The sequence below is a fragment of the Hyperolius riggenbachi genome, chromosome 6 (assembly GCF_040937935.1).
Source record: "Hyperolius riggenbachi isolate aHypRig1 chromosome 6, aHypRig1.pri, whole genome shotgun sequence".
Classification (NCBI taxonomy): Eukaryota; Metazoa; Chordata; class Amphibia; order Anura; family Hyperoliidae; genus Hyperolius; species Hyperolius riggenbachi.
This window is the reverse complement of record NC_090651.1, coordinates 370,188,457-370,214,313: the sequence shown is the minus strand read 5'-3', so window position 1 is coordinate 370,214,313 and position 25,857 is coordinate 370,188,457. Positions and strand designations below refer to the sequence as shown.

At 45.9% G+C, this 25,857-nt stretch overlaps 2 protein-coding genes across 3 annotated transcripts in view; one reads left to right on the top strand and one right to left on the bottom strand.

Moving 5' to 3' along the window:
• LOC137522281 (chymotrypsin-C-like) overlaps window positions 1-13,202 on the bottom strand; it is a 34,654-nt gene extending 21,452 nt beyond the window's left edge. Inside the window, exons 1-2 of the mRNA XM_068242311.1 lie at window positions 13,151-13,202; window positions 11,347-11,448 (exon numbers count right to left, since the gene is read on the bottom strand). Coding sequence (XP_068098412.1) covers window positions 11,347-11,448; window positions 13,151-13,202 — 154 coding nt within the window. The remainder of the gene's footprint in view (window positions 1-11,346; window positions 11,449-13,150) is intronic.
• Window positions 1-25,857, top strand: part of LOC137521934 (uncharacterized) — a 142,110-nt gene that overhangs the window by 62,807 nt on the left and 53,446 nt on the right. For both annotated transcript variants that reach the window (XM_068241881.1, XM_068241880.1), the window contains exon 2: window positions 10,828-10,918. The gene's annotated coding sequence lies outside the window, so the exon portion shown is untranslated. The remainder of the gene's footprint in view (window positions 1-10,827; window positions 10,919-25,857) is intronic.

The window sequence follows — 25,857 nt, the reverse complement described above, 5'->3', positions numbered from 1 at the left end:
TAACATAACTGTTGTAACTTAATGACAGTATATTTGTTTAGGCTGGAGTTCCTCTTTAACTTTCTTGTGTTCCTTAACCCTCTGACTATCAGTGCCCTTGGACTATATGCAGTGTAGATAGCATGAGGATGTAAATTGGCAATTAACTACGGTGACCATACGTCCCGCTTTACCCGGGACGCGTCCCGCCTTCGGGGGGCGCTGTCCCAGGCTGCATGAGGTCCCGGGAAACGTCCCGCTTTTAGCAGCGGGACGTCCCGGCCTCGGGACTCTGGCCACCGTACAGTGAACTAGCTGCAGCGTCTGCTAGACGCTGCGCTAGTTCATTCCCTGCAGCCCCGCTCCAGCCTGCAATGTTCTCCTCCGGCAGGCACAGGCAGAGCAGGGCTACGGGAAAATGGCATCCGGAGGCGGAGCCCTGTATTGGAGACTATTTGTCTCCAGTACAGGGCTCCGCCTCCGGACGCCATCTTGCCGTAGCCCTGCTCTGCCTGTGAGAGGCTGAGCGGGAGATTGAAGATCGTCCAGGCCAGGGGGAGCTGCACACACCAGAGGCCGGCTGCGTGAGGGGACGTCTTCTGCCAGGTGAGTAAATGCTTTTTCTTGCAGGTGAAGTGTTTGCCCACATTTTGTACTGACATATTTGCCCAAATTGTGTTCATTTTGTACTGACATGTTTGCCCGCATTGCGTTTATCTTGTACTGACATGTTTGCCCGCAGTGCGTTTATCTTGTACTGACATGTATGCCCGCAGTGCGTTTATCTTGTACTGACATGTTTGCCCGCCGTGCGTTTATCTTGTACTGACATGTATGCCCGCAGTGCGTTTATCTTGTACTGACATGTATGCCCGCAGTGCGTTTATTTTGTACGGACATGTTTGCCCGCAGTGCGTTTATCTTGTACTGACATGTTTGCCCGCAGTGCGTTTATCTTGTACTGACATGTTTGCCCGCAGTACGTTTATCTTGTACTGACATGCTTGCCCGCCGTGCGTTCATTTTGTATTAACATGTTGCCCGCAGTGCGTTTATTTTGTACTGACATGTTTGCCCCCATTGCGTTTATTTTGTACTGACATGTTTGCCCCCATTGCGTTTATTTTATGCTGACATGTTGCCCGCAATGCGTTTATTTTGTGCTGAAATGTTGCCCATTGCGTTTATTTTGTGGTGTCTGGGGTAACTGTTGCTGCATTTATTATTTAATGGTCATAGTTGGCTGTGTTTGCTGCTTTGGGGTTACGGTATACTATTAAATAGCATCACACAGTTTCTGCACACCTATGATGTGAATCCACGTTTGACCACATCACGGCGTAAACACTGCTTTCTTATGCCTCGCTGTTGCATCATTACGTTAGCTCCGCCCATAGAATGTCATGGCCACGCCCATTTTTCGCGCGCGCTGCAGACACTAAATTTTTCGCCGCAACGCGCTGCACGCGCCGCATCCCCTGTTTTTCGCCGCAGCTGCCCCCCCCCCCCCCCCCCCCAGTTCCCCCCGTCTTAGGTTGAGCCTTCAAAAATCTGGTCACTCTAAATTAACCCATATCTATAGGGGAGAAGCAGGTGCTCAAGAGTGCCTAGATAGCATGGCCCCATGAAAGTTTTGCTACGGGGCCCCATAATCTCTAGCTACTGTTTATTGTGAAAAATAAAACGACTTTCAAAATATGGATCAGCAATAACGTTTCCATTAGCAAGGAGCTAGTGCAGTGAATGATGATGCTCATGGGCGTAACAATCACTCCTGCGACCCCTGTCATCGCAGGGGGGCCCGGGAGCTTTTTGGGGGCCCTCCTCCTCCCCCATGCTATCATTTTTGGAGGGGAACACTATTAAGTCTAGTTACACTCATGATGATACTGGTACCTGGTACCAGGAGGTCACAACGCGCAATATGATGAAACAATCTTGCCACCTGGACAGTGTAGAAATACAAAAATAGTACTCATTCAAAAACAGGTCTGTTGTGAGCCTGGTGCACACGGACGTATGATCTGTGTTTTTTGATGCAATTTTGGAAAGCCTAATACAAGTTTTTTTCTTTCACCCCATCCACTTACCTAAAGATGTACTCCCTCCCCCTAAAATGACCCCACATAGTGATGTACAGTACAGGGGTCATAATTGCAGGGTTAGCCTGACTTCAGTGTATGTGTATATATAGTAGAAGAATTGAGTCCTGGCGCCATGTATTATCTACTACTACTGTATCTATCATCTACTATCTACGCCAATCATTTCCAACTTGGCTATGTAATACATTTGCCAACTGGATATTTTAATTAATTGCCCAAAACAAACTGATCCCCTGAAGGAAACCTGTAACAAAAAAAAAATGTCCCCTGGGGGTACTCATCTCAGTAGGGGTCCCAATGAGGCTTCCCCTCTGCTGTAGCTGCAGGCAGTCCAGTGCCGGCTCCCCCGAAGTGTCCGGCAATCCGGGCTCGACAAGTTCAACAAGGCTAATATATTTACCTTCACTGGCTCCAGCAGTGGCGCTGTTGAGGCACTCAGCACAAAGATAGACGGAAATAGCTGATCTCTGTCGAGTCCGCTCTACTACGCAGGTGCAGGAGACTTGCGCCTGCGTGGTAGAGCAACCTGACAGCGATCGACTATTTCCGCCTAACTCCAAACGGAGAGCCAATACTGCGCCTGCGCTGGAGCCGGGAAGGTAAATATCCCCGCCTTTCCGGGAGCTTTTTCGCCGCCGCCGTGGGACACAGAAGGACGGGGGAAACCTCAATAGGATCTGAGGCTTCCCCCACCCGAGGTGAGTACCCCCCAAGGGAACTTTTTGTCATTCAGTGATATCGAAAGAAGTAAAGCATTCCAGGAGCAACTCATCCAATATAAAACTTGAACTTTTAATTTGCTTCTTTGTAAAAAACACAATGGTAACACACGGCTAAAATACAAAATGTATGTATAATACTTAACAGGCCACTGCAGATGGATAGAGGTGCGGAGATGAAGTCGACGGCCGTTTCACCCCACAATGAGTAATCCGCCGGTCATAGGGCTTCCAATCAGGGGGATGGTAAGGTGGGTATCTGCAGTAATACCGCCGGTCTGCGTCACACTAATCATGACGCCTTCCGGCGGTATTACTGCAGATACCCGCCTTACCATCCCCCTGATTGGAAGCCCTATGACCGGCGGATTACTACAGGTGAGTGTGGTCACACCTGAATGGGGCAGCACATACTATTGACGATTGGCTGTATGGGTGGGCGGATTGCATTGCCGCACCCAGCTGTGTAGGGGGAGGTAACCGTGCTATACAGCCTTACTCTCCACCACTTTGGGGTGTTCGGTCTTGAGAAAGCCCTCATTGTGGGGCGAAACGGCCGTCGACTTCACCTCCGCACCTCTATCCATCTGCAATGGCCTGTTAAGTATTATACATTTTGTATTTTAGCCGTGTGTTACCATTGTGTTTTTTACAAAGAAGCAAATTAAAAGTTCAAGTTTTATATTGGATGAGTTGCTCCTGGAATGCTTTACTTCTTTCGATATCACTGAATGGACTTTCTATTGATTCTGGATGTTGCACCATCATTTTTGTATATGGTTCACGGCTTTTTTGTAGAGTGCACTCGCCAAATCACATCTTCTCTGTGTTACTGAACTTTTTGTCATTACAGGTTTACAGGAAAACCACCTTGTTGATACATTTTTTTTAACTTACCTCCTAAACATTAAGCCTATCCTGATGCCTAACAACCTTTTATTGGCACTTCTGCTCCTTTAATCAGAACTAGTATAACCAGATATCCAACCAAAAGAATGTGTGTAGTTGATCACAAAGTTAAAGGCACATGTATTGATGAGCACCAGGCCAACAAAATAGGTACAACTAAGCGCTTGGCTAAGGACATGGGTTTGGTCTGGTGCTGGATTACAAAAAAAAAAAATGAGTACAGTCAAACCTCAGGCCAAGGACTCAGTTGTTGGTGTTCGGCATAACTAACTTGAAACAAAGCCGGAGGGAGGAAGAACCGGAGTCACATAAAATGGGCTTTGAAGCATAAGTAGTGAACTCCTCCTGACCATGTCTGCTTGTTCCGTACTAAAGGGGTTCTGAAGTGTGGTGTTCAGCATTATTGGGGTGCTCCGAATTCAAGCTGCAACACTATCAGGCATAGCTATGCTCCAGGCCAAAAAATGGGTACAGCAGGCACCAGGCAGAGAACATGGATATGGCTGAGCACTGGGCTGAGGTCGAGCAGCACTGGGCTGAGGTCATGTATATACAGGGAGTGCAGAATTATTAGGCAAATGAGTATTTTGACCACATCATCCTCTTTATGCATGTTGTCTTACTCCAAGCTGTATAGGCTCGAAAGCCTACTACCAATTAAGCATATTAGGTGATGTGCATTTCTGCAATGAGAAGGGGTGTGGTCTAATGACATCAACACCCTATATCAGGTGTGCATAATTATTAGGCAACTTCCTTTCCTTTGGCAAAATGGGTCAAAAGAAGGACTTGACAGGCTCAGAAAAGTCAAAAATACTGAGATATCTTGCAGAGGGATGCAGCACTCTTAAAATTGCAAAGCTTCTGAAGCGTGATCATCGAACAATCAAGCGTTTCATTCAAAATAGTCAACAGGGTCACAAGAAGCGTGTGGAAAAACCAAGGCGCAAAATAACTGCCAATGAACTGAGAAAAGTCAAGCGTGCAGCTGCCAAGATGCCACTTGCCACCAGTTTGGCCATATTTCAGAGCTGCAACATCACTGGAGTGCCCAAAAGCACAAGGTGTGCAATACTCAGAGACATGGCCAAGGTAAGAAAGGCTGAAAGTCGACCACCACTGAACAAGACACACAAGCTGAAACGTCAAGATTGGGCCAAGAAAGATCTCAAGACTGATTTTTCTAAGGTTTTATGGACTGATGAAATGAGAGTGAGTCTTGATGGGCCCGTGGCTGGATTGGTGAAGGGCAGAGAGCTCCAGTCCGACTCACACGCCAGCAAGGTGGAGGTGGAGTACTGGTCTGGGCTGGTATCATCAAAGATGAGCTTGTGGGGCTTTTTCAGGTTGAGGATGGAGTCAAGCTCAACTCCCAGTCCTACTGCCAGTTTCTGGAAGACCTTCTTCAAGCAGTGGTACAGGAAGAAGTCTGCATCCTTCAAGAAAAACATGATTTTCATGCAGGACAATGCTCCATCACACGCGTCCAAGTACTCCACAGTGTGGCTGGCAAGAAAGGGTATAAAAGAAGAAAAACTAATGACATGGCCTCCTTGTTCACCTGATCTGAACCCCATTGAGAACCTGTGGTCCATCATAAAATGTGAGATTTACAAGGAGGGAAAACAGTACACCTCTCTGAACAGTGTCTAGGAGGCTGTGGTTGCTGCTGCACGCAATGTTGATGGTGAACAGATCAAAACACTGACAGAATCCATGGATGGCAGGCTTTTGAGTGTCCTTGCAAAGAAAGGTGGCTATATTGGTCACTGATTTGTTTTTGTTTTGTTTTTGAATGTCAGAAATGTATATTTGTGAATGTTGAGATGTTATATTGGTTTCACTGGTAAAAAATAAATAATTAAATGGGTATATATTTGTTTTTTGTTAAGTTGCCTAATAATTATGCACAGTAATAGTCACCTGCACACACAGATATCCCCCTAAAATAGCTAAAACTAAAAACAAACTAAAAACTACTTTCAAAAATATTCAGCTTTGATATTAATGAGTTTTTTGGGTTCATTGAGAACATGGTTGTTGTTCAATAATAAAATTATTCCTCAAAAATACAACTTGCCTAATAATTCTGCACTCCCTGTATGTTACGGCCAGAACCCGAAGTGTGGCCACTTCGGGTTCTGGCCGGCTAATGTGCGAAGTGGCCGCAGCGCAGCGGCCAATGTTAGAAATGTTATGTTTACGCCGTCTCGCTGTGGCCAAATTGATGACAACCTTGCTTAATTTAATTCAATATAGCCGGCGGCAATGTAATAGATGAAGCCGCCGGCTTTCGCACTGCCTCTCTCCTCCTCCCCCGCCTCTCTCCTCTCCCCGCCTCCCATACAATAAGTAGCAGCCGGCGGGGACACGCGTGTCCCCGAGAGTCGTTCGTCGCGACAGGGGAATCCTGCCGTTCCTGCAGAGCGGTTGCTGGCAGAAGCGATGTCTGCAGCCTCCCCGCTCTGCTGCCCCTGCCGCGACGAACGACTCTCCGGCTGCATGTCCCCGCCGGCTGCTACTTATTGTATGGGAGGCGGGGAGAGGAGAGAGGCGGGGGAGGAGAGAGCCAGTGCGAAAGCAGGCGGCTTCATCTATTACATTGCCGCCGGCTATATTGAATTAAATTAAGCAAGGTTGTCATCAATTTGGCCGCAGCGAGACGGCGTAAACATAACATTTCTAACATTGGCCGCTGCGCTGCGGCCACTTTGCACATTGGCCAGCCAGAACCCGAAGTGGCTGGCCAGAACGCGAAGTGGCCACACTACGGGTTCTGGCCGTAACATATATAAAAATGATTGCACTCACAGACTTTCTTCTTTGCATTATGGCATAGAGTTTGGGTACGGGCTCTCCCTCGTACCCAAACTCCCCACTCTAACAAATAGCCGCTTTCACTTCCGCATCCTATGCCCCGCCTTACATGTTTTGTCTACCGACTCATCAGAAGCTAACTTAGCTTCTGATAAGTCGGTAGATGAAACATGTAAGGCGGGCATAGGATGCGGAAGTGAAAGCGGCTATTTATTAGAGTGGGCGGACGAGCGGCGTTTGGGCCTGAGGAGGAAGTGGAGGTGCATGCCATTGAAATCTTCAGCCGAGGAACTACAGGTGCCAGCCGGGGCCCAACTACATGGGGGAGAGCCCGTACCCAAACTCTATGCTATAATACAAAGAAGAAAGTCTGTGAGTGCAATCAATTTTATATTTTAATAAATTTGGATGGTTTAACACTATGTGAGGCATTTGTTTTGAGGTTTATACGCTTGAAGATACATCTGCTGTAAAAAGAACAGAGTGGTGACAAGTCGTTCTTGGTGTGGTGGGGGACGGCCTGAAGTGTCCCAAGGCTTTACTAGACCTGAGTGGAGGTCTTTGTGTCCGGTGAGTGTCAGCTCACAGGGTGTTGGTGGAGGTAGCAGGAAGAATTAGGAAGACACTGAGAACATTAAGAAGATTAACCATTTAGAAGTGGATGTGGATCACATAAAGCCTATATGAACTTTTAGAGCATATATTGCCCCATGGTTTAAGTTGTGTAGCGCTGCCTTCTGTGGACATTGTATTGTATATATATATATATAGAAGGGGCCGCTCCAGCTGAGTGAGTGCACTGTAGTGCATTCTGGATTGAGGTGTAGAGCTTTTCCTTGATATATATATGAGGTCATGTATATGGTTAAAGTATACCTGTAGGTGAAAAAAAAATGATGAAAGTTAGACACCTACGTCAGTAGAGGGCTTCACCCATCCTCTCCCCCCCCCCCCCCTACCAATCCATCGCTGGGACCCTCCGAACATAGGGCTTGCTGAATATGTTTGCACAGTGCCACTCCCGTCCTTGTACGAGCACAGCTGCACTGCACAGGCACAATGACTGCCTGCGCAATAGCACCAAGCCACACAGTTTTTGTTTCCTCTGTGCTGTCAGCGATGAACCGGCACAGTGTTGCCATGCTCATGCAAGAACGGGAGAGTGGCCAAGAAGAAGAAGAGTTTCCTGAGCTGCAGGAGGATTGAAGAAGCCTCTGGATCATCTACAGGTTTACCTGAACTTTGTTAAAAGCACAATAAAATTATCACGATAGGTGCTATGTGGACTAATACACAAAATCAGCTGGTTGCAGTACGGTGAGCTAGGCAGAATCTTAGTCGGTAACAGGCTAGGGTCATACACGTTAGATCAGATGACTGCAGTACAAAGGGCTTGGCAAAATCGGAGCCGTCAACAGGCTAAGATCATACACGTTAGATCAGATGGCTGCAGTACAGAGGACTAGGCAGAATCGGAGTCGGTAACAGGCTAAGGTCATACACGTTAGATCAGATGGCTGCAGTACAAAGGACTAGGCGAGAGAGTGGTCAGTAAAGCTAAGGTCGTATCTAAGTCAGTCTGGCAGTCGCATTGAAATACAATAATGAAAGTCGCATTGAAATATAATATGATTATTATGGAGTGATAAAGTTCCCAGCAATACCAGCGTACTGATTGCTATCACGGGCAGTAAGCAACTGATTGAACAGAGCTTATATACAGGTGGGAAAGATCACAGACCAGCCCAGAAAAGTAACTGGCTAATCAGCAAAGGTTCCAGCAGAAAAGTGGCAGCTGACCAGTGTGTCAGCTGACACCCACTAGACCCGCCTCCTCAACCTATAAGAACTGCTCTGGGATGGGCACGTCCCCCTGGGAAGGCTGGAGTAATTTACATGCTGAGTCACAGCCGCAGGAGTGCTGGGGATGCCGCTGCAGAAATCGGAAGAGGAAGCTACCTGCAGCAGCCCAGTGCTGCCCGAGACCTTGCTGGAACCATTAGCAGGTAGGAGTGTTACAAAAATAAGAAAATAAGAGGTGGCTTACCTCTCCAATGACACGAACAAGGACTAAACAATAAGAAGATTTGTATTTGCACAGGCAATGTGTTTCGTGGGTCCTGCCCACTTCCTCAGGCCAGTAACTGTGCCATTTCAAACAAGTCAGATAGCAAGGGATGCCTAATTCTGACTTTTTTTTCCCCTTACTGCAGGTTTAGTTTTCTGTATCTGTCACCTTGGCCCTTATACAAGTTTAATACTTCTACGTTTTCTCCTATGAGATATTTTTTATCCTCTGTTTACACTAACTTTTCAGTAACTAAAAAAATATCTAAAAGTAGGTGAAAAAAAGTGTTCTTGCTTGCTGGTGGCTTCTATGGAATTTTATTGGTAAGGTATAAAAATATCACCCAGGAGAAAAAGTGGATTGAATAAGGGTCCATGGCCCACAGGCAATTAACTTTTTCTCCCAAGTTCCCTCCTAAGTGATATTTTTAAACTCATTCAATAAAATGCCTTTTAATCCTCCTGGTGGTCTATTAAAAACCGCCAGGGGGCAGCGCAGCAGTGTTTTTTAATTATTATTTTCTTTTTAAATCATGTAGCGAGCCCAGGGCTCGCTACATGATAGCCGCTGCGCAGCGGCATCCCCCCACCTGTTTCGATCGCCTCCGTCGATCTGCGATCAGGAAATCCCGTTCAAAGAACAGGATTTCCTGGAGGGCTTATCCCGTCGCCATGGCGACGGGCGGGATGACGTCACCGACGTCATCGACGTCGTGACGTCAAAGGGAATCCCGATCCACCCCTCAGCGCTGCCTGGCACTGATTGGCCAGGCAGCGCACAGGGTCTGGGGGGGAGGCGGCGCGGCGTGGGTAGCGGCGGCTAATCGGCGGGTAGCAGCGGCGATCGGAATGCACACACAGCTAGCAAAGTGCTACCTGCGTGTTGCAAAAAACAAAAAATATCCAAATCGGCCCAGCAGGGCCTGAGAAATCCTCCTGCGCGGCTTACCACCTCCTTGCGCGGGGTTACCACCAGGAGGGTTAAAGCAGGGGTCCCTAACCACTGGTCCGCAGGCTGTTTTCGAATGGTTCATAAGCCTGGTCTCTCATCTCTCTCACATCACAATTTTTTTCATCCAGATCAGCGTGCAGGAGAGCACCACCAGGTGGCGATCAGGGTCCCAATGAGGGAGGAATCCAGCGCTGGGTGCGCAGGCTATATTTACCTCTCTGCGATCCTGCGCCAGCACACGAGCGGCTCTTGCTTCAGGCAAGGTGGAAAAAGCTGAACCCGATCATATCTGCTCTACTGCGCTGCAGCTAGGGACTCGCGTCTGTGCAGTGGAGCGGATCTGATCGGGTTCGGCTATTTCTGCCTTAGCCCGGAGAGCCGCGAGTGCGCTTGCGCAGGATCGGGGTAGGTAAATATTTTCCTCGCCACTGTTCGGGGGGTCTGCAGCGCTGGACACCGGAGGATGGGGAAAGCCTTGTTAGGATCCAGAAGCTTCCCCCTCCTGAGGTAAGTATCCCCCAGAGAGGTTTTTTTCATTACAGTTTTTCTTTAAAGGACGAAGTGACATGTGACATGATGAGATAGACATGTGTATGTACAGTGCCTAGTACACAAATGGCTATGCTGTGTTCTTTTTTTTCTTTCTCTGCCTAAAAGAGTTAAATATCAGGTATGTAAGTGGCTGGCTCAGACAGGAAGTGACTACAGTGTGACCCTCACTGATAAGAAATTCCAGCTATAAAACACTTTCCTAGCAGAAAATGGCTTCTGAGAGCAAGAAATATATAAAAAGGGGAATTTCTTATCAGTGAGGGTCACACTGTAGTCACTTCCTGTCTGAGTCAGGACTGAGTCAGCCCCTAACATACCTGATATTTAACTATTTCAGGCAGAGAAAGAAAAAAAAGGAACACAGCATAGTGATTTGTGTGTTAGGCACTGTACATATGTCTATATCATCATGTCACATGTCACCTTGGGTATCCTTTAAAATACTTTTAATAGCACTTACCACCTACTTTTTGGTACTTTTTCAATTGGAAAAGTGCTGAAAAGTGATTCTAAAGAGAAGATGAAAAATGATCTCCTAGGACAAAACACAGGAGAAAAAGTGAATTCTGTATTGGCCCTGGTCCTGAGTTGTCACCTATTGGGTTCTCCAATATCCACACAGAAAACAAACTTCAGGAGTTAAACAGTGCTGGGCAGGTCTGGAATGGAATATCAACTGACTTCCTTACTTATTTCATCATCTTCCTCCTCCTCTTTCTCTGAGCAGTGCCTCTCTTCTACCAAAACAAGCAACCTACTCCCAGTGGGCGCTGTCAGTATTCCTGTGTGGCTGCTGTTCTTCGTGATCTGACTTATCAGTAAGTAATGCCTTGTTTTTTTCTCAAAATAGCAGATTACACTATGTGTGTCTACCGTAGTTTGCAACTCCAAGTGAAAAGTTTAGGTAGAACCCGTTGCAAAGTCACAATCTTTTTACTGACTCTTTACACGAACGTGATTATCATGTCAGGGACAGGCCAGATAGCAGTTGCTTGACTCCATCAGCTTTCAGGAAGTCCCCTGTCAGTCCCCTACTTACAATCTGCTCAATCAGTCAGTGGTGAGGCAATAGGGGATGCCGAGGTTGGGTCTGCACCAGGGCCCCTAGAGGCACTCCTTCATTTATCTGATTAGCTTTTAATCGGTGCTATCATGCTGGTAATGAACACCTCTATATGTACATTGCATAGTGGTTATCCTTAAAGGGATACTTAAGTCTTTTAAAAAAAAAATAATTTTTACTCACCAGGGGCTTCTACCAGCCTCCTGCAGCCGTCCCGTGCCCTCGCAGTCACTCTCAGATCCTCCTGTCCTCCGCCGCCAGCTAGTTTCCATTCACCGATAAGGCCTGGCAATGTGTAGTGTTCTTCGAGTTCCTGTCCACAATAGCACTATTGCAGACAGGAACTCGAAGAAGAAGACACGTGGGCAGGCTTGTGCAGGCGCATTGAGTCCGTCGGCCAAAATTAGCTGGCGGCGGGGGGACCGCAGGCTCCGTAAGTAACTGCGATGGCACGGGATGGCTGCGGGGGGTCGGTAGAAGCCCCAGGTGAGTAAAAAATGATTTTTTTAAATAGACTTAAAGTGGTCTAAAACTCCGACATAACATTCAGTAAAAATGTGTTTTCCTACTTTTTATTACTTATACAGTTAACATATTTGCTTTTGTGCATAAGTAATATTGTCTGTCTACAAATTACAAGTTTCCAAAGTGTAGTTTATTGTGCCCTAATAGCTGTCATTGCATTTTATTCAAACTGCTTTTTATTGCATAATAACATCTTTTAATGAGCTATTCTGAACTCTGTGTGTGTTTGAAGCACAGAGAGTTCCTTTTAGCTTGTTACACAGTGTTTACACATATTAACAACATTGGAATGTAAACAAAGATACTGTTATCTCCAGTTTGGATGCGAATCTGAAGCTGAATAGCAGGAGAAAGTGCTTTGTTAAACCATTTCAGTGATGTTCTGCTAAAAAAAAAGTAGCTTTCAAGCTGTGAGGAATCTTTTAGAGCAAAGTAGAAATGCTGGCTCTCAGGCCACTTTTTAAGAATCCCTTTAATAAACTGTTTACTTACTCCAAATACACCTCTCTGACACTGCAGCTGTCCTTGGTAGGTTTTGGGGCTCCACATCAATAGGATGCTTGGGGCCCCATGTAAAACTTGCATTGGGGCCCCAAGCTCCTTAGCTACGCCACTGGCTCAAATTACAATGTTTCAGAGTTGTCGTCATGAATAAAATATACAACATCGTTTTTCTTATTTCATATTTTAGTTGTTGACTGTTACAGTGTTGTATAAACTGTTATAAGTAGTTTAGTGTTCAAAAGGGTTTTTATAAAAAAAAAAATATAAACACCACAGCTTAATAGTATAAATATGCAAAACTTACAAAATAGTAACATCAAAATCTCCACTACAGATATTCCATGATAAAGAACAATTAATATAAACTGTTAAAAGTAGTTTAAAACAATTTATAAGTGCTTTGAAAAAACAACCAACCAAATGCAGAGCTGTCTAAAGGAAATCATTATCTACATTTCACCATGTTTAACATAAGACTCAACTTACAAATACAGGTGAAACTCGAAAAATTAGAATATTGTGCAAAAGATCATTTATTTCAGTAATTTCACTTAAAAGGTGAAGCTAATATATGAAATAGGAGCCCTTTGCAGGTGTTTTGGATGAAATAGCTGATTAGAATCCGACACTTTGAGCCTAGAATATTGAACATTTTCACAATATACTAATGGTTTTAGATTTTGATTTTGGGGATCTCACAGGCCTCCCAAGCGTCCTGTTTTTTGCGGGATTATCCCGTGTTGAAAGGTCGGGTCCCTCAACTCTACTGTACTATACTGCATCAGGCCCAAAGCGATAAAGAGATAAATCATGAGTTGAGTCATTTAAAGTGACTCGGAGCAGTGACTTAAATGAAAAGATTACACTTATCTGGGGCTTCCTCCAGCCGACCGTAGGCCGCGAGGTCCCCTGGCGTCCTCCTGGCTCCTCTCCGTTTGCCTCTGCCGGCCCCCGTTACCGGCGATACCCGGGCCGGGTGTCGAGCTGGCTCTTCCTGGTTCCTGATGCATGGTGTCTTCACGACCGGCCGGTGTGACAGGTCTGCGCATGCACGGTTTAGCAAACCGCGCATGTGCAGACCTGTCACGCCGGCGGCTGTGATTACGCGTAGCAGATGGCGTGATGACACCATGCGTCAGGAACCAGGAAGAGCCGGCCTGACACCCGGCCCGGGTATCGCCGGTAACGGGGGCCAGCGGAGGCAAATGGAGAGGAGCCAGGAGGATGCCGAAGGACCTCGTGGCCTACGGTGGGCTGGAGGAAGCCCCAGGTAAGTGTAATCTTTTAATTTAAAGAGAACCCGAGGTGAGTTCTGAGAATGCTATCTGCACACAGAGGCTGGGTCTGCCTATACTGCCCAGCCTCTGTTGCTATCTCAATCCCCCCTAAGCCCCCCCGCGCTCTGCTATCCCCCATAAATCACAGCAGTGCTGTCGACACGCAGCGTGTCACAGCGGGCTGTGTTTACCTCTGTAGTGTCAGTCTCGGCGCTCCCCACGCCTCCTGCATAGCGCCGGTCCCCGCCCGCGTCCCTTCGCTCCCTGCTGATTGGAGGGAAGGGACACAGGCGGGGACCGGAGCTATGTAGGAGGTGGGAGGAGAGCCGAGACTGACAATACAGAAGTAAACACAGCCCGCACAGCGTGGCTGTGATTTATGAGGGATTGCAGAGTGCAGGGGGAACTTAAGGGGGATTGAGATAGCAACAGAAGCTGGGCAGTATAGGCAGACCCAGCCTCTGTGTGCTGATTCCATTCTTAGAATCTCACCTCGGGTTCTCTTTAAGTCACTGCTCAGGGTCACTTTAAAGGGATACTTAAGTCAAAAATAAAAAATTATTTTTACTCACCTGGGGCATCCCTCAGCCCTCTGAAGCTGTATGGTGACTTTGCAGCCTCACTCCGATCCTCCTGTCCCCGTCGGCGGCTACTTCCAGGTTCGGCGACAGCCGCTGACAGGCTGGGAACGTGAGTGATTCTCTGCGTTCCCAGCCACTATATCACCCTCTATACTGCTATAGCGTTTAACATATACGCTATAGCAGCATAGAGGGTGATATAGCGGCTGCGAATGCAGAGAATCACTCGCGTTCCCAGCCTGTCGGCGGCTGTCGCCGAACCCGGAAGTAGCCGCCGACGGGGACAGGAGGATCGGAGCGAGGCTGCGAGGGCACCATACAGCTTCAGGGGGCTGAGGGATGCCCCAGGTGAGTAAAAATCATTTTTTATTTTTGACTTAAGTATCCCTTTAAGGAGAGATAAATTGGTAGTTAAGAAGTAAGGTGAGATCATTCAACAAACACGCTTTGTGAATCAGACCCAATGAATTCTTCCTGAGGACTGTATGCTTTATACAGTACATGCCTGCTATGCCAATTACTTCTGTTCATGTCATTTATCATGTGACCCGACCTGCTACAAAAGAGTTTCCCAAGCATGACGTATGACAAAGCACAGCCAAAAGTGACACGTTATGTAGAGCCGAGTGCTATAAGGGTAGAAGTGGAGCTGAACTCTTGCACAGGACAGAAGGTAAGCATAGAGACATGCACCCTGTATGTATTTAGAGCAGGGTTTCTCAACCAGGGTTCACTGGGTACTTTACAGGGCTTCCTCGGCATTTTTCCCCATCGTGGTTGTTGAGGAAAGTATGATAGAGAGCACACTGTAATATGGGACATACTCAGGGCCGGTTCTCTCATGAAGCAAGGTGAAACATTTGCATCAGGCGCAGGGAATTTAGGGGCAGCATTTTTTTTGTGTTGAGCTGCAGCATGTCATGTGAGAACATTAGAGGAAGCAGAGTAAATTGTCAGGTGCTGCGTGATCATTCCAAATTGGGGGAGGGGGGGGGGGGCATCCTCACAAGTTTGCCTCAGGAAGCAAAAAGTCTAGAACCAGCCCTGGGCGTACAATAATTGATGGTCAGAATAGTAATGAACACATTCATAAAAAGCATTAGAATAAAGGTCATAAGGATAGAACAAAGGGACATAAACAGCCACACCCACTTTTAAAGACCATGACACCTTCAAATTAAATTCATTCAGAGTGTTTAGCCGGTCTAATTCCCCTTCATCTGTGACTAATTAAAACTGTAATTTGATCTCCCAGCTGTGCCAGCTGACTGCCACGGCAGAGCAGCTAATTGGTAAACACGGGATGTTAACCCTATGTCTGCTTCCACGAAAGCAGAGTTTTTGCAGGATTTGTATCAGCTGTCACAAACATTTTTTTTTTCTGTAAAGGCTATTATGCTGTTGCTTTTCTTTTGAGAGCAGAGAGGAAGTTCTGAGTTCAGGTCGGCTGTAAATGGTCACTTCCAATATCCAAGCAGGTTGGTTGAAGAAAACCTCTGCAAAGAAATACAAAGGAGCAATCTGTTCCCTAGCTATTTATATGGGGATCAGTGAATAATGGCGCACAGCGCCTATGCATAAAAATGGCGCCGCATTAAAAAGATACGCTTATCGCTATTTATCGTTAGTACTGCATAATAATGGCGCACAGGGAAAAAAGAAGAAAAACGGCACACACTAACGTTATTTATCAATAGTGGCACACACTAACGTTATTTATCAATAGTGGCACACACTAACGTTATTTATCAATAGTGGCACACACTAACGTTATTTATCAATAGTGGCACACACTAACGTTATTTATCAATAGTGGCACACACTAACGTTATTTATCAATAGCGCCCTACATAAGCCAAACTGCAGACGTTATTTAACTGCAAAGCGGTAAATGGATTTAATGTAACACTCTCAAGGTTAGGGTTGGGCACCACTGGGGGGTCTTAGGGTTAGGCACCACCAGGTGGTCTTAGGGTTAGGAACCACCAGGGGGGGGTCTTAGTGTTAGGCACCACCAGGGGGGTCTTAGGGTTAGGCACCAACAGGGGGTCTTAGGGTTAGGCACCACCAAGGGGGTGGTTAGGGTTAGGTACAGGGAGGGTTCTGTGTGAGAGTAGGGTTAGGTATAGTTACAGTACAATATACATCACCAGGGGGGGTGGTTAGGGGGGATCAGTGAATAATGGCGCACAGCGCCTATGCATAAAAATGGCGCCGCATTAAAAAGATACGCTTATCGCTATTTATCGTTAGTACTGCATAATAATGGCGCACAGGGAAAAAAGAAGAAAAACGGCACACACTAACGTTATTTATCAATAGTGGCACACACTAACGTTATTTATCAATAGTGGCACACACTAACGTTATTTATCAATAGTGGCACACACTAACGTTATTTATCAATAGTGGCACACACTAACGTTATTTATCAATAGTGGCACACACTAACGTTATTTATCAATAGCGCCCTACATAAGCCAAACTGCAGACGTTATTTAACTGCAAAGCGGTAAATGGATTTAATGTAACACTCTCAAGGTTAGGGTTGGGCACCACTGGGGGGTCTTAGGGTTAGGCACCACCAGGTGGTCTTAGGGTTAGGAACCACCAGGGGGGGGTCTTAGTGTTAGGCACCACCATGGGGGTCTTAGGGTTAGGCACCAACAGGGGGTCTTAGGGTTAGGCACCACCAAGGGGGTGGTTAGGGTTAGGTACAGGGAGGGTTCTGTGTGAGAGTAGGGTTAGGTATAGTTACAGTACAATATACATCACCAGGGGGGGGTGGTTAGGGTTAGGCACCACCAGGGGGGTGGTTAGGGTTAGGCACCACCACGGAGGTGGTTAGGGTTAGGCACCACCAGGGAGGTGGTTAGGGTTACGCACCACCAGGGGGTTGGTTAGGGTTAGGCACCACCAGGGGGTGATTAGGGTTAGGCACCATCAGGGGGGTCTTAGAGTTAGGCACCACCAGGGGGGTCTTAGGGTTAGGCACCACCAGGGGGGTGGTTAGGGTTAGGCACCACCAGGGGGGTCTTAGGGTTAGGCACCACCAGGGGGGTCTTAGGGTTAGGCACCACCAGGGGGGTGGTTAGGGTTAGACACCACCAGGGGGGTGGTTAGGGTTAGGCACCACCAGGGGGTGGTTAGGGTTAGGCACCACCAGGGGGGTGGTTAGGGTTAGGCACCACCGGGGGGGTTTAGGGGTTAGGGATAGGTACAGAGAGGGTTCTGTGTGTTAACGCTAAATAACGATAAGGCTTTAACGCTAAATAACAATAAGGCTTTAACGTTAAATAGCGATAAGCGGCAAACGGATTAGCGGCAACACTGTGCGCCATTATTCACAGGCGCCATTTTCAGATGGATGCGGTTAGGGTTAGGCACCACCAGGGGGGTGGTTAGGGTTAGGCACCACCACGGAGGTGGTTAGGGTTAGGCACCACCAGGGAGGTGGTTAGGGTTACGCACCACCAGGGGGTTGGTTAGGGTTAGGCACCACCAGGGGGTGATTAGGGTTAGGCACCATCAGGGGGGTCTTAGAGTTAGGCACCACCAGGGGGGTCTTAGGGTTAGGCACCACCAGGGGGGTGGTTAGGGTTAGGCACCACCAGGGGGGTCTTAGGGTTAGGCACCACCAGGGGGGTCTTAGGGTTAGGCACCACCAGGGGGGTGGTTAGGGTTAGACACCACCAGGGGGGTGGTTAGGGTTAGGCACCACCAGGGGGTGGTTAGGGTTAGGCACCACCAGGGGGGTGGTTAGGGTAAGGCACCACCGGGGGGGTTTAGGGGTTAGGGATAGGTACAGAGAGGGTTCTGTGTGTTAACGCTAAATAACGATAAGGCTTTAACGCTAAATAACAATAAGGCTTTAACGTTAAATAGCGATAAGCGGCAAACGGATTAGCGGCAACACTGTGCGCCATTATTCACAGGCGCCATTTTCAGATGGATGCTTCCATATGAGTCACCTGTTATATCCGTCAGCCTGGTGGCCTAATGGCTCGCATTACATGTAAACATAAACCACATTCACCAGCTGAAGTCATAATGTAATCACATCTGTAGTTATGCGACGTGTGGAATCCATAAACAAGCAACGCACTAGGCAACAGCTGAAGGATACAGAATCATCTGTCTTCCTTTCATGTGAACCCGGTGTGAAAGTAAACTGTGAGAAAAACAATTGTATCCCTCCTCCTTCTCGTAAAAATGTTTTTTTGTTGTTGTTTTTTTAAATTACGTATCCCACAGTTTTATTTAAAGAGGAACTGTAGTAAAACTAACATAATGAATAAAATTGCTTATTTTTTTACAATAATAATTTATAAATTATTTAGTCAGGGTTTGTGCACTGTAAAATCTTTCCTCTTCCTGATTTACATTCTGAAATGTATCACAGGTGGTAATATCTTTAGTCCTGTCAGGTGATCTGTACCTTTGTTCTATGCACAAAGGGAGATGCTGCTTGCTTGGCAATTTGAAAAGGCCATTATTTCCCACAATGCAACGAGGTTCACAGACAGCACACTGTCAGGACCATGGTCATGACATCACACTGTGGGAGGGATTTCACCACAATATAATAATGCAAACATTTGTATAGCGCTTTCCTCCTGTTGGACTCAAAGCACTCAAGAGCTGCAGCCACTGGGACGCGCTCAGGAGGCCACCCTGCAGTGTTAGGGAGTCTTGCCTTGAACTCCTTATTGAATAGGTACTGACCCTAGCCAGGACTCAAACCCTGGTCTCCCATGTCAGAGGCAGAGCCCTTAACCAGTACACTATCCATTCACTGACATTCAGCAATACAGCACCCCCCTGGTGATCTGTTGGAGAAAAGGTAAAGACTTCTCATGGGAAAGGGGGTATCAGCTACTGATTGGGATGAAGTTTATTTTTTTTTTTTTTATAAAGAGCTTTATTGTACAATAAGGCAAATACAACAACAAGCTAGAGATAGCAGAACAAATACAAAAAAAAGAATAATATCAAACATGGATACACATCCTACGCACATATATATTGAAGAGCGAAATACCAATGTCCATACCGTTCAACCTAGGAAATGGGGCACAAGAGTGCCTCCTACTGAGATCCTAGGGATCAGTCCAATCTAATAAGTTCTATAGTACGTTGCTCTTCTTGACTGAAAGAAAAACCTCTAAACTAAAACCAACCCCAAAATAAAAACAAACAGAAAAATAAAAAAAACAAAAAAGGGAAAAGAAAAATAACATCCTGTCTAAACACAAGAGTCCCGAATGTCAGAGGCATTCAAACAAATAGAAACCCATCACACATCTGTCCAAGGGGAACTAAGATTGTCTATACGTTTTCCATGCATCCCAAATAAGATCAAATCTTGTTATATTCTCAACACTATAATAATAGACTCGATCAATTAACATCATCAAGTCAAGACGCTGAGTAACCAAAGCTAACTCCAAACCAGTGGATTTCCACTGGAGGGCTATTGACCATTGGGCAGTTGGGATGAAGTTTAATCCTGGGTTTCAGTTCCTCTTTAAATGAACAGAAGCTTATACTATAAATGTAGTGAACAACTGTGCATGCAGGGCCGGCCCGCTCATGAGGCGGGGTGAAACATTTGCCTCAGGCGGCACATCTGGGGGGGCAGCACCCGCCTGTCCGTGGGTGGGGGGCCGCCCGCCGAGCTGGAGGAGTAGCGGGCAGAAAGGGGGTATTGGGCCTAGCGGTGGGGAGGGGGGGTCGGACCCCCGCCTCCCTCGCCTGGGTCCCCCGATCTGCGCTCCCCTCCAGCTGAAAATAGTTAAGTTCCAGCGTATAAATAAGAGGCAATGGGCGGGGATCACTCACCTTTTCCGCGTTCCAGCGAGCGCTCCACTGACGTCACTTCCTGCAACGCCGCCCACTAACGCGGAAAAGGTGAGTGATCCCCGCCCGTTGCCTCTTATATATATGCTGGAACTTAACTATTTTTTAAATTTTTTAAATTTTGCCTCAGGCGGCAAAAAGTCTAGGGCCGGCCCTGTGTGCGTGGGCATAAAACTGGGAAACCTCTCAATTGCATTGCCAATATACTGACTTCTCAAACATCCTTCAGCTCAGGTCTCACATCCGTTGAGTACCCATAATGCAATGCGCCCAGTAATCCAGGATTTCTATGCTCTGGATTATTATTTTTCTGATGTTGGTGCTCTAAAGCTCCATAAATATGGAAGATTTTCTGTATTTGCAATCGGGAGTGGATGAGTACTTATTGACTCGGCGCCTGTTCATTCGGCGCCAGATGATGGCGATAGTTAGAATATCAGTAACATACGATTGCCAATATTCTACTATCAGCTGCCCCCGGAATAAGGCAATATGGGTACCTGTGGCTAATGGATTGTTTGGGCGTCCCAAAGGTGCTAATGCAAAATATCGGCTATTGGGCGCCAAGAAAGGAATTTGGCCTTTCTAACCTATTTTTTTTCTTTTTAACTATAAGTACTTTGAAAAATATCATTCGGAAAAGTATCACTTTAACTTTTTTTTAATCATTTTGAAATTCAATTTTGAGAATTACAATTTTGTAAATTATCGTTTTGAAATGTATTATCTTAGAAATGTATCGCTTTTTGTACAAACATTATTTGCAGCGGAGGAAGGGGATGTAAGGGTTAGGCGTCAGGAAAGGGAGGTTTAGGGTTAGGCCTCAGGAAGTGGGGGGGGGGGGGGTTTAGGGTTAGGCAATACCAGGGGAGACTTAGGGTTAGGCACCTCCGGGGGGAGGTCTTAGAGTTAGGCACCACCAAGGGGGTCTTAAAGTTAGGCACCACCAGGGGGGTCTTAGGAGTAGGCACCACCCCCCTGGTCTTAGGGTATCAGTAGAGGGGGGGGGGGGTTCTGTGTGTGAGAGTGGGGTTAGGTTTAGATGTAGTAAAATATTGGTAATATTTATTAGTGTTTTACTATCCTTATTACGACTGTAAGTGTGTCGGCATAACAAAAAAATCGATTCCTTTCTGAAAAACAATTGATTTATAAGAAATGGATTCTTACCATACACTGCACATCAATTTCCAATACATTCCAGCAGGGAATCTATTGAAGATTAATCGAACTGCAGAGTTGTACTATTCAATGCATTGCAAAGCTATAGGCCATCAATCTGCCAATGTTCTTGCCCTCCCCCTGATTGTTTTACGTTTTTCATCCTGCCTGATCAATACTTTTGGCACTGAGTGCAAAAGTAAGCAGGGCCTGATGGCTGCAGGAAACCTGGATGTTTGTGAGCTCAGAGGAAGTTATCAGGCCTGGACCTTGAAAGACGCACCCTTTCTAACTTTCAAACTTCCTTTTAGGCTATATTTGACACTGGCTAGAGTTCATCTTTTACTGTAAAGAACTATAGACAGGTCCTCTTGGGAGTGATTAAAACTTCCCATGTAAAACCTGAAATGTGAACATTAAGTATCCATTGCTGAATTCCACCTAATGATATTCATCATTTATAATTGTGTGTGCTGAATTCCACCTAATGATATTCATCATTTATAATTGTGTGTGTGACGCTTACACGGTTCCTGAGAAAACCGTGTGTGCGCCATTTACGTCACGAATGCAAGTTTCATTGCAAGCAACCAAAATGACATTTTTTTTTTTAAATCAACTTTTTTTTTCTCCCTGGCTCTTTGATAGCTTCTAATTACAGGACCTTTCAACTAAGTGTGAAAAGCTGTGCCCTGGAAGGACATAGTCCCCCTGCTGTGGGCCAAGGCCATCAATCTAGTTTCTGCTTGACAGAAATCGTAAAAAACCAAGCTTCTGGGAGAAGGGTGTCTGTATTTTTGACACCTTCACCCAGAGCAGCAAAAGGGATAGATCTTATCAACTTTCCCTGGAAGTAGCTGGCCCACTGTGACCCAGGAATCCCCAATATCCATATTTTCTTCACATTTTCTTCATAATTCTTTCATAATTCATGGCATTGCAAGTCTCTATGCCCATCAAATCGGTACAGGTTGTGGGATTCCGTGGCACGCTGGTTCTGAGAGGTTTCCTAACTAATCAGACTCCCAGAATTGAAGTAAGACCGGTTTAACGTAACCCTTTAATACCCCAGGGGTCTGACCCCTCAAGTTTGAGATCATTGTTATTGATAAATTCTGTTCTGACATAACCTGTACGGTTTTGGAGATAGAATACCTATCATGATTCAGATATATTCCTGTCTCCATGAGAAGGGGCTGGCACCTCTCAGGTTCCAAAGAGATGTGTGATCCCCGCCCTAACTCCTCCTTGCTGAAGTGAAGGGCTATAACTTAACTCGGCCCAGGTTGTCCAAGGTCCAAAGTCCATAATCTGAATTCTTTGTCTAATAACATAGGACAGCCAGCTGGACACTGGCAAAGCACTTGGATTATTTCTCACAAAGGCATGGCAATCGCCATCTTGGACTTTCCGCCAAAGACTTGCGATTGCCGCATGGACTACCAATAACGGTATTTGAACTGTACATTAAGACATTCTGGCCCATATGCAATTAACTTTTTCACCTGAGTTTTCTCTTAGGAGATAATTTGTCAACTTCTTTTTAAAATAACTTTTCAGCATTTTGCAATCTAAAAAGTACTAAAATGTAAAGAAAAAGTATTATCAAAATAGTTTTGAGTATTTTATGGTTTGCTGGTGGCTTAAAAGGGATTTTATGACAAGGTGTGAAAATGTCAACTTGGAGATATCTCAAGTGAAAAAGTGAATTGCATATGGCCTTCATCTCTACTCTCTTTCTATCAAACCAATCTGTTCTGCCGGACAGGTATATTTATCTGTGGGCTAAAGTAGGCTGTGTGTATGTGGTTTTAGAATAAAACTAACAATTTTATCGTTCAGTCTTGTGCCTGTTCTGGTCATCTGATTCCTGCTACAATGAATCTTCCCTCTGAAGAATCATACTACCACACTGTGTTATTAATTTTCTTATAAATTGTTGATTTGCTAGCTAGGTTGTAAATAACCGTTTCTTCCTTTTAGGAGTAGCTAGTTGGACACTGTCCGCTCCATTCAACCGGACAGTGGTGGCAGTGAAATTACCCGATTTCCAACGCAAAACCGATATTTTTAGTTTACCGATTATACAAACAATCGGGATTGTACATGTATGGGCCCCTCCAACCAATCTTAACCGTTTACATGGCACACAGTGAATCTGCCTCCAGAAGTCTCTAGTGCATGAGACCTGCATGGCAACAGTAGCCTAGTAATACGAGATTGGTGAGTGATTGTCACATTGCATATTGTCGGCAGTTGTGTGACCAATCTCTATTGTCAGTCTGCTCACCGTACTTCCTGCTAACGCTAACGGTAGCAGATTAGATGGGATTGGCATGCTCTGTCACATTAACTACCTTCTTCTGACGATCCAGCAACCGGTCTTTTAACGTCTTTTAGACGGGATCGCGGGGCTGGATTGTCACAGTGTGGTCATTGTGCTGATCCATCATCTCTAAATCGACATACACACTGTGGCTTTTCTTTGGTCAAATTGACCGTTGCTTTTAGCCTTGGTTGTAAATGTAACGTGTGTACAGATGTCCCACAATGGGCTCTATTCACAAAACTTCTCATAAATGTCTTATTTGTCACCTAATTGATAAAAATAACATTTCAGAACATTTACAAGCAAAACAATCACTTGAAGTAAGTTGTTCCTTATTAATTTCATTTCAATCTAACTTTTCTTGCCTTAATTATATTATATTTTTGCTCTTTGGCAGCTTAAAAAAGTAACATAGAGAAGGTAAAAACAGGTGAATAAGCTTTGTGAATCACAGCCACATTGTTGCTGGCCTCCCTGTAGCGACCCCCAGCTTGTTGGATTGCTGTCCCTCAATGTCTGTTGTTTCTTGCATGTATAAAGAACGTTCCCTCAGCTTGGTAACGCCCACATGTCTCCTCCCTTCCCTCCATAGAGCAAAAACATTTTCCCTCAGCATGGGCCCTCTCATGTGTCTCCTCCCTCTTTTTCCACAGAACAAAGAATGTTTCCTCAGCCTAGTACCTTCCATGTGTCTCCTCCCTCCACTTCCATAGAGCAAAGAATGTTCCTTTAGCAAGGTGCCTTCCATGTGTCTCCTCGCTCTTACCCCCTCCACAGAGCAGAGACACAAGGCAGCCATGCTTATCCTGCTGGCATGAGAATTTTAAGGGGAAAGCAGGTGCTGAGGGAAGTGGTCATTTAACATATCAACAATTATCTACCCTCTCCAGTCAAAACACACTTGCAGCAATCTGGAACTTAAGGAGCAATAAAATAAATAGGTTGCAATACTGTATTCGGTATAAAAAAAATGGCATACATTAGCTTCCAAAATGGGTTGCATGCAATATTCTGCACTAGACCTTTTCACCAGTATTGAGGTCCTCACCATAGAAATGGTCCCTATACTACCTACACCAGTCAGTAAGGAAGTTATTGCTTCTAGAGTTCCATCTTGCTGGGAGTATGTTTTGAGTGGAGAATGGAGATGGGTTAATGATTGTTCCTCCTTAGAGCAGAACATGCTGCTTGGCTCAAAGCCAAATAGCACGTCTGTACAAAGCTCATACCGAAACTGTCACCCAAAACAATTTGTAAAGATAGTTTCAGGAAGCAGATTGGACAGGTGTGAATGTAGTTTAAGCCTTGGGCTACACCAGAAAGATTTATTGCCCGATATCAAGACATTTAATTTCTTGTAAGCATGTGATTTACGTGCACGTGAGAATTCATAATTATGTCAAGCTTAAGCTGTACTAAGAACCAACAATTATGAGCTGTACTGTGATTTATGAGGAGATGGTAAGATTACAAAGGCATTCAACCAGGTGTAAGCAAGTAACGGTTCCTCTCACCCATCGTGCCATAGGTTAAATAGGACTAATTGATAATAATAAAGCTCTTCTATGTTCTGGCAGGCCCCACGTTTCCCCCAATATAGCTTCTTTGGTGGTCTAGAGATTCCCCCAATATAGCTTCTTTGGTGGTCTAGATATTCCCCCAATATAGCTTCTTTGGTGGTCTAGAGATTCCCCCAATATAGCTTCTCTGGTGGTTTAGGGATTACCCCAATGTAGCTTCCCTGGTGGTCTAGGGCTTCCCCCAATATAGCTCCCTGTGGTCTAGGGCTTCCCCAATATAGCTTCCCTGGTGGTCTAGGGTTTCCCCAACATAGCTTCTCTGGTGGTCTAGGGTTTCCCCAATATAGCTTCTCTGGTGCTCTAGGCCTTCCCCAATATAGCTTCTCTGGTGGTCTAGGGTTTCCCCAATATAGCTTCTCTGGTGGTCTAGGCCTTCCCCAATATAGATTCTCTGGTGGTCTAGGGCTTCCCCCAATATAGCTTCCGTGGTGGTCTAGGGCTTCCACAATATAGCTTCTCTGGTGGTCTAGGACTTCCCTCAGGATAGCTTCTCTGGTGGTCTAGAGATTACCCCAATATAGCTTTTCTGGTGGTCTAGGGCTTCCCCAATATAGCTTCCCTGGTGGTCTACGGCTGCATCCAACCATGATGACCCACACCACATCATGCCCTGCTGCTTGTTCTGTATCACCATGTACAATGATGTCAGTGCGGAAATTGTCCCTTCCTTTCAGGAAGCTACAAAAATGCTTGTACATCCTTTAATAAAATCCCGTCTTGATTACTGTAAAACCCGACTCTGTGGCCTACGAAAAAAAACACTGGTACCTCTCCAGTCCATACTGAACCCTGCTGCTCGCCTCATCCACGTCTCCTCCCGCACCTCTGATCCACCTCTCTGCCAATCTCTCCATTGGTTACCATTTACTCAAAGGACC